Raw genomic sequence first — 15,656 nt, 5'->3', positions numbered from 1 at the left:
TATAAGTGGCTTAGATTTCTACATCTTTGCCCACCTACTAAGGATGATGGGAAGGAGAAGGGCGGAGTCAGGAGATGCCAGGCAGATGCAAAGGGAGCAGGAGATGAACACGCCATGTTAACAAAGATACCACCACATGGCAGAGCATAAATAAAGAATATGGCTTAATTTAAAATGTAGGAGTTAGTTAGTAATAAGTCTGAGCTATTGTCAGAGCATTTATAATAAAAAAAAATTTGTACATCTTCTTTCTCATATTCCAACTGGCTGCCCCTCTCCCCTACTTGCTGACGTAACTTTGCCATTTTAGTAAGTGGTGACAGTTCTCCCTTAATCTTGACCTAAAACTTCAGTTACTCTTGATTTTTCTCACTGCATTGCTTACCTGCCCCTCTTGCCCTAGGTTTTGAGCCTTTCAGATGAGCTGAGGGACTGTAACCAGAGAACTTCTTACAGCCCTGCCCTCTCCAGCAAGCCTCTGATGGCTCCCAACACCCCTAAACTACTGGGCATACTGCAATCATACTCAACTATTTTAGCCCTTAAAACCATACTGGTCTAGGAAACAGTATCCCATAGGGGAGAGAGAGCACCATCCAGGGCCAGCAGCAGCATTTAACAGGGCAAAAATGAAGTTCTCACCTGACTTAGTCTATTGGAAGGAGGCAGTAGCCATGAGCAGGGGCTGGGAAGACTTACAGGGGAAGCAGGTGCATGCAAAGAAAAAGAGACCATGGTGGGAGGTTACAATGACCTCTGTGACCACGCCTCTAAGCGCAGAGACCCCAAGAAAGTGAAGGGGGCCGCTGACAGAGCTGTATCTTCAGGGGTTCGGGGATCTGCTGCTGTGCTGAGCACATGACAGACTAAGAAGATTCTGTGCAGGGAAATAAGAAGCCCCTACCAGATTTAATTTCCATTTCTACTTAGAAATGTCACATTATCTGGAGACTGGGGTGAAGGAGGTTGATCCAGAGTCCTCATGAGAAAGGAGTTTCCCTGCTGAAGAGTGTAACGAGGCTCCGTGGAAAGACGTGAAGAGACAGCTAATCAGCAACTGGTTACATCACAGATGAGGATAAGAGTGCCTAGCACAGTCTGTAGCCTTCCTGCATGGCACTCCACAGCTGCAGGGCCATTTACAGATGCACCAGGACGTTACATGGAGGATGTGCATATGTGTTGAAGCCTTGTGCATGACCATGACCAAGGGGAGAGGGGTGGCAGAGATATGGATGAGTTTCCTTCTTGTTTTATCATTTGCAGTGAGGGTGGAGAGGGGGTGCATGCTCCAAATCGCTTTTGACTAGAGTAATGTTCTCATAGAAGAATACAAACAGCATTGCACTGGTCCTGGAACACTAAATGAGAACTCAGAAGTAGATGCACAAATGTTAAATCTGTGTATGTGACCCAGCAGTGCACAGCCATGAGGAAAGAAGGGAAGTTTAGGCAACCTTTGCAGGAAGAGCAGCGATACTGTACCAACACATTCATTCTCATGCATGAATGCCGATTCTGGGCAGACTGGTGACCGAGTACCACACAATCATGAGAAGAAAATGCAAGCGAATAATGACCCTGCAGTATAAAATATTTACTAACCAAGACCTGTGGTGACATATTATTTATGATTTATTAAAACTTGCCTGAAGATTCAGAAAGCAAAATTAGCCATAAGCCATAGAAGCCAGGCACACACCTCTAATCCAGCAGCCAGAAGCTAGGAGGTGGTGGTACACACCTTTAATCCTAGGACTCAGGATTAAGAGGTAGTCGGATGCAAGGCCACCCAGGGATACACAAGATTGAAATAGATCACATCTCTTTAGCCCCAGCACTACAGGGGTATAAAAGATAGAAGCAGGGTTTTCAGTAGGCAGTAGAAGGCATTCATTCTCCAGCCACACTGAAGACAGGAGTGTTCATTCTCCAGCCATGCTGAGAAGTTACAGTATGAGCTTGGTGAGACCTCATAGAGATAGGACCAGCCCATTCAGTTTGAGGTAGAGGTAAGAAGCTAGTGGCCAGCTGGTTTGCTTTACTGAACTTCAGCTTGAAGTTTGAACCCCAATTTCAGTCTCTATTTTTTGTGTTATAAAGACCCAAGAGACACAAGCCAGGCAAAAGCAAAATAGAATGTACCCAGTTTATAGTAAGAGCAACAGGAACATGGAATTGATACAAGCTGGGAGAAAGATTTCCACCTGGAACTAACAAAAGAGGGCACCTGAACAAACCAAAAGTGAGGAAGAGAAGGACAAGCTCAGTCTTGCCAGGGAGGGGGCAAACACGTCACACAAGGAATATGCTGCTGGACCAAGTTAGGGACTGGGCACTGTCCCACCCAGTCAGGGAGGGCATAGGAAACTGCAGGATGTGTCAGCATCTATAAAATACTGTTTGACTTGGCAAGTACTTCTAGGAATCATGAGAAAAACTCTGACAAAGGTAAGAAAAGAACAGGCAAGGACACTTCCTGCAATACTGGCCCTAGCAGAAAGATTTGAACAATAATGTCCCATAACTGGAGTTATGTGTAGCCAACTGCAGCCAAACAGTGGAATCTGAGACTGAAATGGATACCGAGAGGGAACCATCATGACGAAGATAATCTGTGACAAAAGTCAAGATACTGAATAGAACATTATAAAGAGGAGTGGGCGAGAAGGATGAGACTGGAATCCACTAGGCTCAGAACACAGGCTATTACTGCGGGGAGGGGGGTAATAAAGAGCAGTTAGTGGCCACCTCCCTGCACAGCCCAGAGAACATTAATCTGGGTTTTAAGCAGGCATATTATGAACTACATTCTCAACAGTCTGCTGAGAGAATTTCATGCTTCCTAAGAAAACTAAAAGGGACAAAGTTGAAAGAATAACCAAATGGTAGTATATTTACATGAATGGATATACTATGCTGAAGGGAGCAGGGCAAGTCTGAATGTGTGTATTACAGAAACACTGGGGTTTCTTTCTGTAGTAGTAACAATTACTTTAAAAATTAATTGTCGTGCTGGACACCGAACTCTACAAATGCACATAGTTGCAATACACTGTGCAGTCTGTCACACACACAAGCATACACTCACTCAAACACACACACACACAGACACACACACATACATACACGCACACAGGCACGCATGCACGCTCGCACATACACACTTTTATTGCAGTGTTAGGACTTGAACTCTAGGCTTTGAGTATTCTAGATACTCGATCCACCACACAGCCACCCTCAACCCTGTAAATTATCATCTGTGGGGTGGCGAAGGAAGAGATGTTTAGGAGCTGTAGTCCACAAGTTAAATCTGACTCATCATTGGCTTTTCCTTTCTGCCCTCATCTGACTCGTCACCTTATACAAAAAGTCCGTCTGGAGCACAGCCACATCTATAACATGTTTTCCATGATATTTTACATCCACACATTACAAAGGCAGACTCCAGAGAGTTAAGGGGGAAAAAAATAGTTCCATGAAGTTGAGTGAAAAATTACTGTGGCAGTTAAGATAGTATGATATTTAGTTTGAAAACTACATGAAACACAATTTCTACAAGTATGTTCGGAGTATCTAGAGGGCTAAGCACCCAGAGTCACCATGCCAGGGGCGCTTCTGAGTAGTGGCGGTCAGGCAGGAGTTGGCAGGTCAGGCAGGGTTTGGTTCTCTGTATAGTGTGTCTGAGGGTGTGCTTTGTTTTAAGATAATATCCATGCATTAACTGACTACCTGAACTTATTCCTTATTAAGTGAGGGTGACAGAGCTGGAAGGCACAGGACTAGGTAAAATAAGCAAACATGAGTTATGATCTTAGTCTTAATTTTACCAAGTATGGGCAGAATTGGTTCTGACCCTCTTTTCCAAGGCCTTCTACTTAGATCCCCTTCATTAACTTCAGAACTGAGGTCTGCAAGTTAGAAGGTGAAATGACATGGAAGACAGCCATGAGTGGGCACAGGCTAGGGAACTTCTGGACTCCGTCCACAGCCAATGACTTGGGGCATATAATTCCCATTTTAGGACGCTTGGATTTAGCTTTCTCCTGGAATCAGCCTAGGCTCATAGCCTTAGCATTCATACAGTCACTAGTTCACATGACCTTCATGAGAGCTGTGGAAATTCTAACATTTTCTGTGCTTCAAAAGGCAGCAAGCCTGGCCAGTCTTTTAACAAGTACACATCCCATAGTACACTTTCAGAATAAAACAAAACCACTGCTGATGAGCAACCCAGGGCCCAGAATGGCCCAGACAAGCTGTTTTACACCCTAATACATAGGCTATGTAGATATAAGTGATATCTACAAACAGACACACCCCGCCTCCTGTCTTCAGGGAAAGAATGAAGTTGAAATTCACTGGAAAGGGGAGTCAATTGAGAGGATTAGTTCAAAGTCTTGTAGAAATAGATAAGCAGCCTTCTTCTAGAAAAGGCCAGAGCTCCAAAAGAACAAGATAAACCATCCAAGAAGGGAGGTAAATCCACAGTCTAAAGGGACAGGGAGAGCTGAGATGTTTAAAACGACCTGTGCTAGGCTTCTCTGCTTGAGCAATTTCCAAAAGGGGAAACCTGGGCAACTCCCCATGGTAGAAGCTACCACTTCTGCTTCTGAAACCCAAGTGCCTACCAGCCCTAATAAGGGCTCTTTGAAATAACCCGGGATAGCCTGACTCCATGTAGAAATTACACTTGCCCGGGTAAAGCCCATTCAGTAATCTGGTTTGAAACAAAATTTGGTGTTTTGTTCACAAAAATCTTTGCAAAGAGGAAAAAAAATAAGACACTGACCATTAATGCAAGTGAAGCATTAAAAACCTCATGCAAACATGTATGAGTGCATTTTCAACTCAACACCATCACTAGTTTCTCCTTGCATCTGGTAACTTACCTCCGTGTTCTAGAAACACCCGAACACATCTCTCCTTTCCTCTTGCAGCAGAGAAATGGAGCAAAGTCCAGCCATTAGCATCTCGGCCATTTGGGGAGTAGCCTTGCTCCAACATCTTTCGTACTGTGTGAACATCCCCGGCGGCTACTGCAGCCTGAATCTGCAATTCTTCCTGGAGCTCAGGGTTCCTCCGACAGTGGTGGTGTAACATCCTAGCAGAGTCCACTTTTCACCAACCAGTCATTAGGTCAAAGGAGTCAGCCTTTCAGGGAAGGTAGAACACATGAAATTTAGAATGTGTGGCTCTTCACACTGTACCCACTGAATACCACAGAACTGTCCACAGTACAGTAAGTAATGGCAGTTCACACTATTGGCTAACATGCATCTGCTAAGACCAAAACTTACAATAGTTGCATTAAGGTTATATTAATTAAAAGTGTAAGCCAGACATAAATCCCTGAATTAACAGAAAAATCTCTTCCCCTTGCTTCTGAAAATCTAAACCTACATTGGACCATCACAGCTCTATTTTAGGTGAAATGAGAGGTGGCATCGAGAAGCTAAGATGGCAGTACCAGAGGAGCCAGAGTAGTAACAGTCTTGGGAACTCAAGGCTGCACCTGATTTACATGATGCACCATCAAGATTTAACTCACGAACTACTTATCACAAGTCAGAGCCAATCTATATGGAGTACAGAAAACAGCCCATTATTCTGTGAAGGAAAAGGAAAGGCTTTCTTTAGGCTGAGTGTCTGAAGTAGTCCACAGTATCTGATCTTTAATGCAGGTAACAAAGCTTAGAGGAAGCAGGCTGAGCAAAGTAAGCTGGAGTAAAATAGATTATATTTATGCATGTATAGTATATATTATGTATGTACGTGTGTGTATGTATGTGTGTGTGTGTCTGTCTGTCTGTCTGTCTTTTTCTTGGTTTTTCCCATCTCAGGCTATGAGTTTGATATTTTGCTGTTTCCTTTGCTGTCATTTTCTTTTTTTTTTTTTTTTAATTTTTTTATTCATTTTACACCCTCCCTCCCCTCCTCCGGCCAACCCACACCCATACTGTCACATTCTTTTAAAACATTTTTTTTTTCCAATTTCCGTACCAGAAATTTTACTTCATAAATACTCAAAGGAGCATGGTGAATAACCTGTTGGTTAGCAACAAGATGAAATGACTTCAGTGGACAACAGTGCTGAGGATTCTCTAGCCTCTGCAGGTCATGGAGACATGTGTCTTCAAACCCAGCAGACAATGAGCTCATCCATGCACATAGGTAAAATGGTTACTTTTCATGCGGGGGGGGGGGGGGGTACAAGTCCGTCTGTGTGCTTTCAAGCATCGAAATGTACACAGAAACCTAGACCAACAAGTTCCTGGGAAGACATTCCAACTGGGCTGGTTTGAAAGAAGAAATTAGACTACATCTCCTGGTTACTAACTTTCATTTTTATAAGTAAATCTGTTTGAAAGAAAAACAATGTGACAAAGCCCTTTGAAAACATTCTGGTCTCATCTGTAGGTTGGACATCTTAGGATAATTTTGCTACCAATGAATTTTCTTTTAAAACTTCTCATCACAGACTCTACACAGGTAAAGTAAGCCTAGCTTGGTGGAACCAACACAGGTTAAGAGCACAAACAGATGATGTGCTTTTACACATAAAAAATGACATCATTACAGTCTCAGCAATATCACTAAGTGATGTAATTTCAAAGTATCAAGCTATTACCTCAAATAGCTGTTTCCTCAGAGAAAACTGAGAAATGGGAAATTTCTTGATAATTTGTTCTCTTAATAAACAAGTTTTCTTTTGTTTCTTCACTTCATTACCTGAAATTCAGTCTCTTGGCTTAGAAATTTAACAAAAATATAGGTTTCATATTAGTTTCAGTGCTATAAGAGACAATATTGAAGTGCATCAGAACAGATTAATGGAAGCTCTTACTGTCTACTCAGACCATTATCATTAAAGAACACTTTTGAAATTTTTATTTATTCTACTATTGGTTTTGAGTCTGCCTCGTTTAGCTCAGGTTCACCTCCCAACTTGCTATATAGCCTAGGCTGGCCTTGAGCTCCTGACCCTCTCATCTGCATCTCCCGAGCGTCGCAATTACAGGTGTGCTACCACACTAGCTCTGAGTGTGGGTATACGGTGTGGTATATGTGTATATGCATACACTTAGGGTGTCTTCCTCTATAGTTCTCTACCTCATTTTTTTTGAGCCAGGCTCCATCACTGAACCTTGACCCCACCATTTCTTCCAGACTGGCTGGCTATCTAGCCCCCAGGATCCTCCTTGTCTCTGCATTCTGGTGCTGGGGTTACAAGTGTCCATTTCCATGCTCAGCTTTTACACAAGTAAATGGAGATCCAAACTTTAAGATTAAGTTACCCACTAAGCCCCTTCCCCAGGACCCAAAGAGTGTTTTCAAATAGGAGATTATCTCAGCACTTGAAAGAGGTCTACTATGGAGGAAAAAGACTGAAACAACAAAATAAACTAGGTTTCTCTTTCAGTGCCTGCTGCACTGTGGATACATTGGTTTCTTTCTTTCTTTTTTTTGGTTTTTCAAGACAGGGTTTCTCTGTGTAGCTTTAGAGCCTATCCTGGCACTCACTCTAGAGACCAGGCTGGCCTCAAACTCTCACAGAGATCCGCCTGCCTCTGCCTCCCAAGTGCTGGGATTAAAGGTGTGTGCCACCAATGCCCAGCTCATTGGTTTCTTTTTTAAATCTCAATTTTACTCATTCATTTCTGTTCAACTCTATTCTATTCCTGCTGGAGACTGAATCCAGAGCCTTAGGCCTCTAAGCATATACTCTATTACTGAACTACAGCCCCAACCAACTCATCAGCAGTTTCCAAAGGGAAAAGTAAAAGTTAAGTGGTATTTTCCTCAAAACAGCATAGGAAACTGGTGGCCCTGAGTCATCTTACCTTACAGAAGAGTGACTCTTCTCTTGGTAGACAGGTTGCCTACAGACCATTGTGTACAAGCAGCATCATGGGGAAGGGGCTCCCAGTGTGTCCAGGCCTCAGGGCAAGAGTATTCTTCACCTAAAAACAAATCAAATAACAATCACAGAGGCTTTCCTAAACTAACAAAGAACCACAGCTGTCTGCATGGTCTACTTTTTGGCAACTTTAAGCTTCAGGAGTTTACAACAAATTGACAGAACTCAGAGAAGGTTTGGGAGAAAATGATCTTGCTGCTTACAACAATCTCCAAGATGCTATCAAATATGATTTATTTTTGGCATTCTGTGCCCTTCCTCCCACCCCATTCCCCAGCTTCTAGAAAAAGAGTAAATAAGGAAAACAACAAATCACACATTTAGAATTTAGATAAAAGCTGAGATTTCTTATTTTTTCTACTGAGAATGTATCTTCAGGCCTGCTCCCTTTGAATTACTTTTTAAGGACACCATCAGTCACCTGCTCTTTTTCAACAGGACTGAAAGAAAAAAAAAAATGTGTGCATTCAATACAGCAGCTGCCTAGGGCCAAATGTAAACTATGATAAGTAAAAGGAGATTAGGCCTTTGAGCGGTGGCTCTTCACATGCCTTACAGGCATCCAGTCAATAACATTTACATGCACACAACAAGCCACTTAAAACACTAACTAGCCAGACTTGTTGCTAGCTTCTCTACATTTGTTCTTAAGAAACAAAACAATAAAAACCCAACCCAACCTCTTTCTCTCGCTACAATGAAAAGAAAAGGACTCTTTCCCCATTCCCAGTGAACCCTGTTCTGTACATTCCATTCAGGTTAAGGACAACAGAGACCCTCCACAACATCACAAGATCACTCTAGGAATTAGCCCACTGGGAGTCCTGCCACCCCTTCTGGTGTGTGTGTAGGAGGGGGGAGCTGTGCCTTTATCACTTAAACTTTCAGACATGGAGAGGGACAGGCCACCTGCCAACCTGACATATGCAGGGAAGAGTGGCAGTTGTATAGGCTTGCTGGCTGTGCAAGGGGACATTCAACTCAAATTAGAATCATTCATGTTCTCCTTTTGTTCTCTTCATGTTTTCTTTTCCCTTGCCTTGTCTTTAAGGACAGCAAAAAGTTTGTACGAACATGAAACTAAACTTGGAGTGCAAACTGTCCCTATTATTTCCCAATAAATGAAGTAGACATGGTCAGAACAACTCCTTCAAAGCAAAGTATAAATACCACGGAACAATCCTTGCAGAAATGGACAAAGACTGAGGCAGGAAGTCTACAAGGTGAGCCTGGAGCATCTTACAGTACCTGAGGGCAAGGAAGTGCTCAAAACCACAGTAAAGCCACCACCACAGGGACAAAGGAGCCACCATCAGGGCTCCTTTGCAGAGAGCACTGATCACTTTTCACTCTGATGGCATCTACATGTCAAGAATGAACAACATCAGTTGTGTATCCAGCACTAAGCCACCAGGTTCCAGGGGATTGTTACAAACCTGGCTGGGGTCACACAGGCAATCCTGGTTAAAATCAAGGTGGGGGAAGAAACTGACAGGCAGGAGGTGGTAGGGATAGGAGAGGTGGGTGATAAGAGTAAGCAGAAGGCAATATATACAGGTATGAAACTGCCAAAGAACAAACTTAATTTCTAAAAATGAATACCAAAAAGAATGAATGTTATCAAACACCTTACTTCTAAGTGTGTCTTCAGTATTCTCTGTCTCCCTAGAGACATGAAAAATGCCCCAATGTGGATTCAAGCTTTAAGAGTCCTTGCCAATTTTCACAGGCCTCCAAATGTCCATCACCATTTTCAGAGACAGCTGGACATGACAGAGAGGAACCACGGGAGGTAGGTATTGAAGAAAGCATGAAATAGAATTTCTTTCTAATATCAGGAAAACATTGGGTATTAAAAGATAAAGGGATCAAATTATTTCTCCCTGCACCAAAAGATAATAATTCCTTGTATGTGACTTTAATGGGACAAATAGATGGCCACCAAGTGCCTGATGTGTGCTCAGTACAGCTCAAGACCTCCTAAAATAGTCCTGTACATTTAAAATGACATTTTAAAAATATTTGTGTGTGTGTGTGTGTGTGTGTGTGTGTGTGTGTGTGTGTGTATGTGTGTGTGTGTCTGCATATAAGTATGTGTACCACATGCATGCCTGGTGCTTGAGGAAACCAGAAGAAAGCCTCAGATCCCCTGAAACTGAAGTTCTGAGTAACTCTGTGGGTGTTAGGAACTGAAACTGTGTCCTCTGTAAGACAAGAATTCTTAACTGCCAAGACATTTCTCCAAGGGGCCCTTAAAATGACAGCTTTAAAGACATTAGATAATTTCGGATTTTTTGTTTTTCTTAGTCACTCCTTACATGCATGTGCTGCGTCACAGGGGAGAATACATACATGTGGTGTACCATGTACACAGGATCTCTATTGTTTGCACCATTGTGAATTATAAAGAGCAATGATTTATTATCAAAGTAGCCTGAAAGTCCAACATATCAGACCAGTAATTACTTTTCTCTTGGTGTTACTTTATGGGCACTCAGGTATGTATAAATAAAGGGGGGAAAGCACCATGGACCTTAAGAACAAATACAACTTCAGCAGCAAAGGTGCCCATAAAACAGGCATCAAAAGAAGCCACGGGTGGGAATGGAAAAGCCTAGTTTCCTGCAGGGAATAACAAGTTCAAAATTCTGGTGCTCAAGAAACCACCTATAAAACAGGACTTGTGACAAAGGAGCAATTTTCTAAATAATACACATTCAATGGAAGGATCTCTTAAATGAATCCAGCAACCATTGACACCAGCCCCACCTCTAGAAATCACATTCTGGGTTCCAGCCAGAAAAAAAAAGGAAATAATAAACAAATATGGAAGACTTTGGAAGTGTCAAATGAATCATTTTCCCAGTAGTATCATTTTTAGAAGTCTTACTACTTAATGTTAATACTATGTTTACATTTTGCTAAATCATCAGTTGTAATGAAGTCAACAGATAACAAACAACCTAGGTTTACAAGTTTTTATACAGTTGACCACATTGAAGGCTACAAATTTTTTACTGCCTAATTTCTTTACAGGTGGACAAATGAAATCCATTCAGTTAAGATCAAAATCTCCTCACATGGTTAAAAGAAAATCTATACTGAGATAACAGACTGAAGTAGAATATACTCATAAACAAGGTATGTTTGAAATTTGCACACAGCCTTCAACAAATCTGACATCTCTACAATTTCCTTTGGCACAAGACTAGCTACTAATGACTTCTGTGTATTATTATCTTCCATGATTTTTTTTGTTTTGTTGACTTGAGACACCAGGCCTCCCAGGTAGTACAAACTGGTTGGCAACCTGGGATCCTCCTGCCTCAGCCTCCCAAGTGTTAGGATTGCAGGCCTGCTTCCTGCTTCTGCAACTTTTCATGAAGTGACACAAATGGTAACTCAGTTTCCTGATCTCAAACCAAAGAGAAATAAGTTCCTGACTCAAGAAAGAACAAGTGTGTTTCTTTGCAGAGTAAACTAAGATATGGAAAGAAAACCAGCAACCTTGAAGATATTGGCTTTGAGGACAAAACCTAAAAATCCACCAATGGTTCACAAGACCTCAGAGGGAAGCCAGATACAGAAATATACTCTGTCCAATCAAAGTACACAACATGGCCAATGGGCAGGCTGCCGAGCTCCACTTATACAATCAAAAGCCTGAACCCAAAATAAAGCAGGTGTTATTTTAGTATCACTCAACATACCATAGTGTTTATGTCCCTAAAGAAGGATATCACATTTCCTCCAAGACTGGACCTCTGTGTGACACCAAGATTTATTATCATGTACAACTTACCTATGACTCACATAATTTCTAGGAGAAAGTACAATGATTTTCACAGAATGCAGATGAGGTGATAGAGAAAAGTTTAGAATAATTTATCCAGACCCAACTCAAAGCTTAAATCACGGGTATTAGAAATGCTTTGTCAATAATGTCCTATTAATGCAGGCATGCCAAGTCAAATTTAGCAGCCTTAAGCCATCACCTTAGAAGTTTGCCAGAACAATACACTGAGGGAAGACTGAAGGTCAGCTATCAGATATACAGAGTATAGCTGACTTTATTTACCCATTTTAAGAATGGACTCACTAAGGCTAAATGTGAACAAAGACTACACACACACACTAAATGTCAACCAACTAAAGACTACACACACTAAATGTGAATACACTGAAGACTATACCCATACACATGAACAAATTAAGACATTATATATTTACTTTATATATAATTTACACATGTAATCTAATAGAATTAACTGTGAATGACATCATTTTAGGCATAAAAGACAGAAGTGGCCATAACTAAACAAGTAGCATCAATTATTCTCCTTTTATGATATAAATCTGTATTTGATTACCAAATAATCAGATTAGCACCCCCTCCCCACCATGTCACTCACAATAAAATTAATACAAGTTGACTGCCATATACAGAAATACAAACTAGCTGGCCATGTTAAGTAAATGTCCAAATTAAATAAATTTTAAATGTTTGACATAACCTAGACCAAACATTCTCAACTATGCTAATTATTACAACACCCCCCCCCCAACCCCCACCCCCGTGTATGGGGGTGTATCCCTTAATCTGAGGAAAACCATTGCCAGCTGAGCAGATCCATGCACTATGGTTTAACCAGCAATAATGGCCTGGCTGAAAACCGGGACAGAGCAATGTCCACCTTTACAAGTGTGACTAGTGCTCCTCATTTATAATCTCAGGTCAACATATCCCTCACTTAAGAACCCCAGCAAATACATACTAAGGTTAACTCTAAAGAGAAAAGTACTATCACACCCCCACTGAGGAGGCTAGACTACAAAAATACATACTGCATTTTAACTTTGAAACATACTTCAAATATTTTATTACCATTTTTTTAAAAAGATATAAAGTACTCAAAGGCAACACACTGCTGAGTTTCATATTTAATTGCAGAACCTCTCCAGCCCTTAGTTCTGTATTTAAATAATATCAACTACCCTTTAACTTGAGAGACCTTTCGTGTATATACACACACACACACACACACACACACACACACACACACACACACACGTTAATGTTACCCTAAATTTTCTCCATAGTACAGTCACTGATAAACATTAGTTTTTTTTTTCTCTCTCTCTCTCTATTTCTTTCACTCAGTTCTTTAAAACTGGGTCTCACTCTGCAGCCAGCCCAGTCTGGCTTCAAATTCTCCATCCTCTGGCCTCTGCCTTAAAAGAATAGTAATCACAGCCAGGCAGTGGTGGTGGTGCACACCTTTAATCCCGACACTCTAATCTCATCACTCAGGAGGTACAGGTAGGCAGATCTCTGAGTTCTGGGATAGCCTGGTCTACAGAGTGAATTCCAGAACAGCCAGACCTACACAGAGAAACTCTACCTTGAAAAACATACAAACAAAAAAAAGTATAGCAATTACAGAGAGGGCCCCCATCACACATAGCTAACACACACTACTTTTAAATTCCATTCAGAACATAGTCTTTTTTTGGCACCTAGCTTCAAGTCTTAAAAATATGCAAGCCCTCGGAGTCCCTTAAAATTATCTTTATGTCTTAAGTATCAGTAGAACCAAAAGGCATTATTTTTTTGTATGTGTTCAAGACAAGAAATCTAAAGGAACAAAGTAAAAAGTGTACCATTTAAAATATTTTTGTACTGAAAATTTTTAAAACATTTGAGTTACTAAAACAAATGAGCACTTTTTATTTATGATAACAACTATTATAAGGTTATTCATTAGGTAGTCTCTGTGTTGTCCTTTGTATAATTTCTTCTCTATATGGTTGGTTTAGAACATTATATTAATGTTCTAAACTTACCTTTAGGGCATTTTCGGAGACAGCAACAAAATAGGCAGCAGAAATCTAACCACATAAACTAGTTGCTAATATTTCAATCTAGCAAATTCTCTGTAAGAGTTTTAAAATGAGAAAACAAGAATGACCACTGCCAAAAGCCAAGCCCCAGATAGCTAAACATACCAAAACATTACTTTGTTTTATAATGCCTGACTGTGCCACTATTATCAAGAAGATACAAAGTAAATTTTCGTAAGTTCACCTAGAACAACACAGATGTAACTAACATTATGTATCATTTTGTAACAACTCTAGTGTCCATCCATTTTGCCACATACAAAAAACCCAAAGAGTAAACTATATACTTTGTTTCAGGGGCTAATATTGCTTTTATACAGTTCCCATTCTTAAACTATTCATGTTCGCTTTTTCCAGAAAAACCAAATCAAATTATTTTCTTCAAAACCAGTAAGTTTCAGTCCTCCAGTTCACCTTTTGCTACTAAGCCATTATCAGTTAGGTAACTCTGAATGATGCTTTCATGATGGAGGTAGAGAGAAAACCGTACATGGGGAAAACAGTAAATTGTGGTTTAATTAAAAGCAACATCATTCAGAATTAACAAGCAATTAACATGGAATTGAGGAATTCCTATGAGAGTGAGGAAGGCGGGGAGCTACAAAAAGGTCTCAAAGCCTCAGAGCAGAGTAAATGACACGGTGTACCCAAAGATAATGCAAAACACGGAAACATTCTGAACGAGAACCAGAAGATGTTTCTGGAGTAGAGAAGTTATTGAGATGTTAAGGATCGGGCATGGACAGTGTGTCTCTTTTTGCTAGGAAACTAGGGTCTAGGACAGCTTGCAATCCCAGGCAACCACCCAGAAAATAAAGCATTGCTTAATGAGGTAGGGGCCAGGAATAAACAATGGGGGATGGGGAGGTCTGGTCTTTACCTTTAGAGAGGATGCTGGTCCAAAGCACTCTCCCTATTGCTTCTCTAGCGGGTGGGCAGACCCCTTCTGCTCGCGCGTGTCCTCCAGCCAGCTCAAACCTGGGAAACAGAAACCCATGAGTGGTGCAGTAATCCAGGGGCGAGGAGAGAACTCTGAGGATGGGGGAGCTAAGAAAGGCTGGAGAGTGGCAAGGGCAGGCAGGCGAAAGCAGGGCTTCTCCTTCCTCCCACACCCAGCCAGCCCCTTCCCCTCGGGGGACAGGTAACTGACTTTACCTGTCTCCTCAGCTGCAGCTCCTCTCCCTCCTTCCAGCCTCCTCCACATTCACCAACTTCTCCATTGAAGAAACACCCCAGGCAGGGCCGGACACCGTGTTCCTGCTCCTCCTCGGTGCTTCACGGCCCCAGCCCAGAGAGCATCCAGATAGCCGAGCAAGCTGGAGGTGGCGGTCTTGGCCTTGGAGCAGCCTCCGGGAAGGGGTTCAGGGAGGAAGTGCCGGCTCGGGTTGGGGTGGGGGGGCAGTCCCGGTCCAGGGGCTCAGACCAGGGGTCTGCCGCGCGCCGGGCCGGAGGCTTCCAGCTACCGAGGGACTCAAGAGCTCTGGGGACAGAGAGACCCCAAATCGTACCGGGTCCGAAGTGTCAGCAGCAGGGTGTCCCGACAGGGGGCTTTCGGGATGCACTTTGCACTGGGCCACCCCCGCCCCCTCCTTCCAGCACTTTGGGGTCACTGGGATGGGACCAAGCCTTCAGCAACCAATCAGCTGCCGCACTGGAGCCTGCGCTCCAAGCCGTAAACCAGGTCCGCGGTGGGTGGGGGTGGGGGTAGGGGGTGGGGGCGACTTGGTTGGTTGGTTGCTTCCTTCTCCTCACCCAGAGGCCCCCACCCCCTTGATGCCGTAAAGCTGCCTGCGGATTCGCGACAGTTGGAGGGGGCGGGCCGGTAGGGGCTGGA

At 42.4% G+C, this 15,656-nt stretch overlaps 1 protein-coding gene across 5 annotated transcripts in view; it reads right to left on the bottom strand.

Moving 5' to 3' along the window:
* The window catches only part of Asb7 (ankyrin repeat and SOCS box containing 7), a 46,493-nt gene extending 30,982 nt beyond the window's left edge, over window positions 1-15,511 (bottom strand). For 3 of the 5 annotated variants that reach the window (XR_004769155.1, XR_003483899.2, XR_003483900.2), the window contains exons 1-4: window positions 14,978-15,511; window positions 14,703-14,800; window positions 7,845-7,964; window positions 4,893-5,154 (exon numbers count right to left, since the gene is read on the bottom strand). Coding sequence is in view for 1 of the 5 variants with exons in the window: in XM_027408106.2 (XP_027263907.1) it covers window positions 4,893-5,103 (211 nt within the window). In the remaining 4 variants the exon portion in view is untranslated. The remainder of the gene's footprint in view (window positions 1-4,892; window positions 5,155-7,844; window positions 7,965-14,702; window positions 14,801-14,977) is intronic. The other 2 variants (XR_004769154.1, XM_027408106.2) reach the window with 1 other exon arrangement.
* Between the last annotated feature and the right edge of the window lie 145 nt (window positions 15,512-15,656).

Source organism: Cricetulus griseus, chromosome 3 (assembly GCF_003668045.3).
Source record: "Cricetulus griseus strain 17A/GY chromosome 3, alternate assembly CriGri-PICRH-1.0, whole genome shotgun sequence".
Lineage (NCBI taxonomy): Eukaryota > Metazoa > Chordata > Mammalia > Rodentia > Cricetidae > Cricetulus > Cricetulus griseus.
Note: the sequence above shows the minus strand (reverse complement) of the source record. Positions and strands in the feature narration are given on the sequence as shown.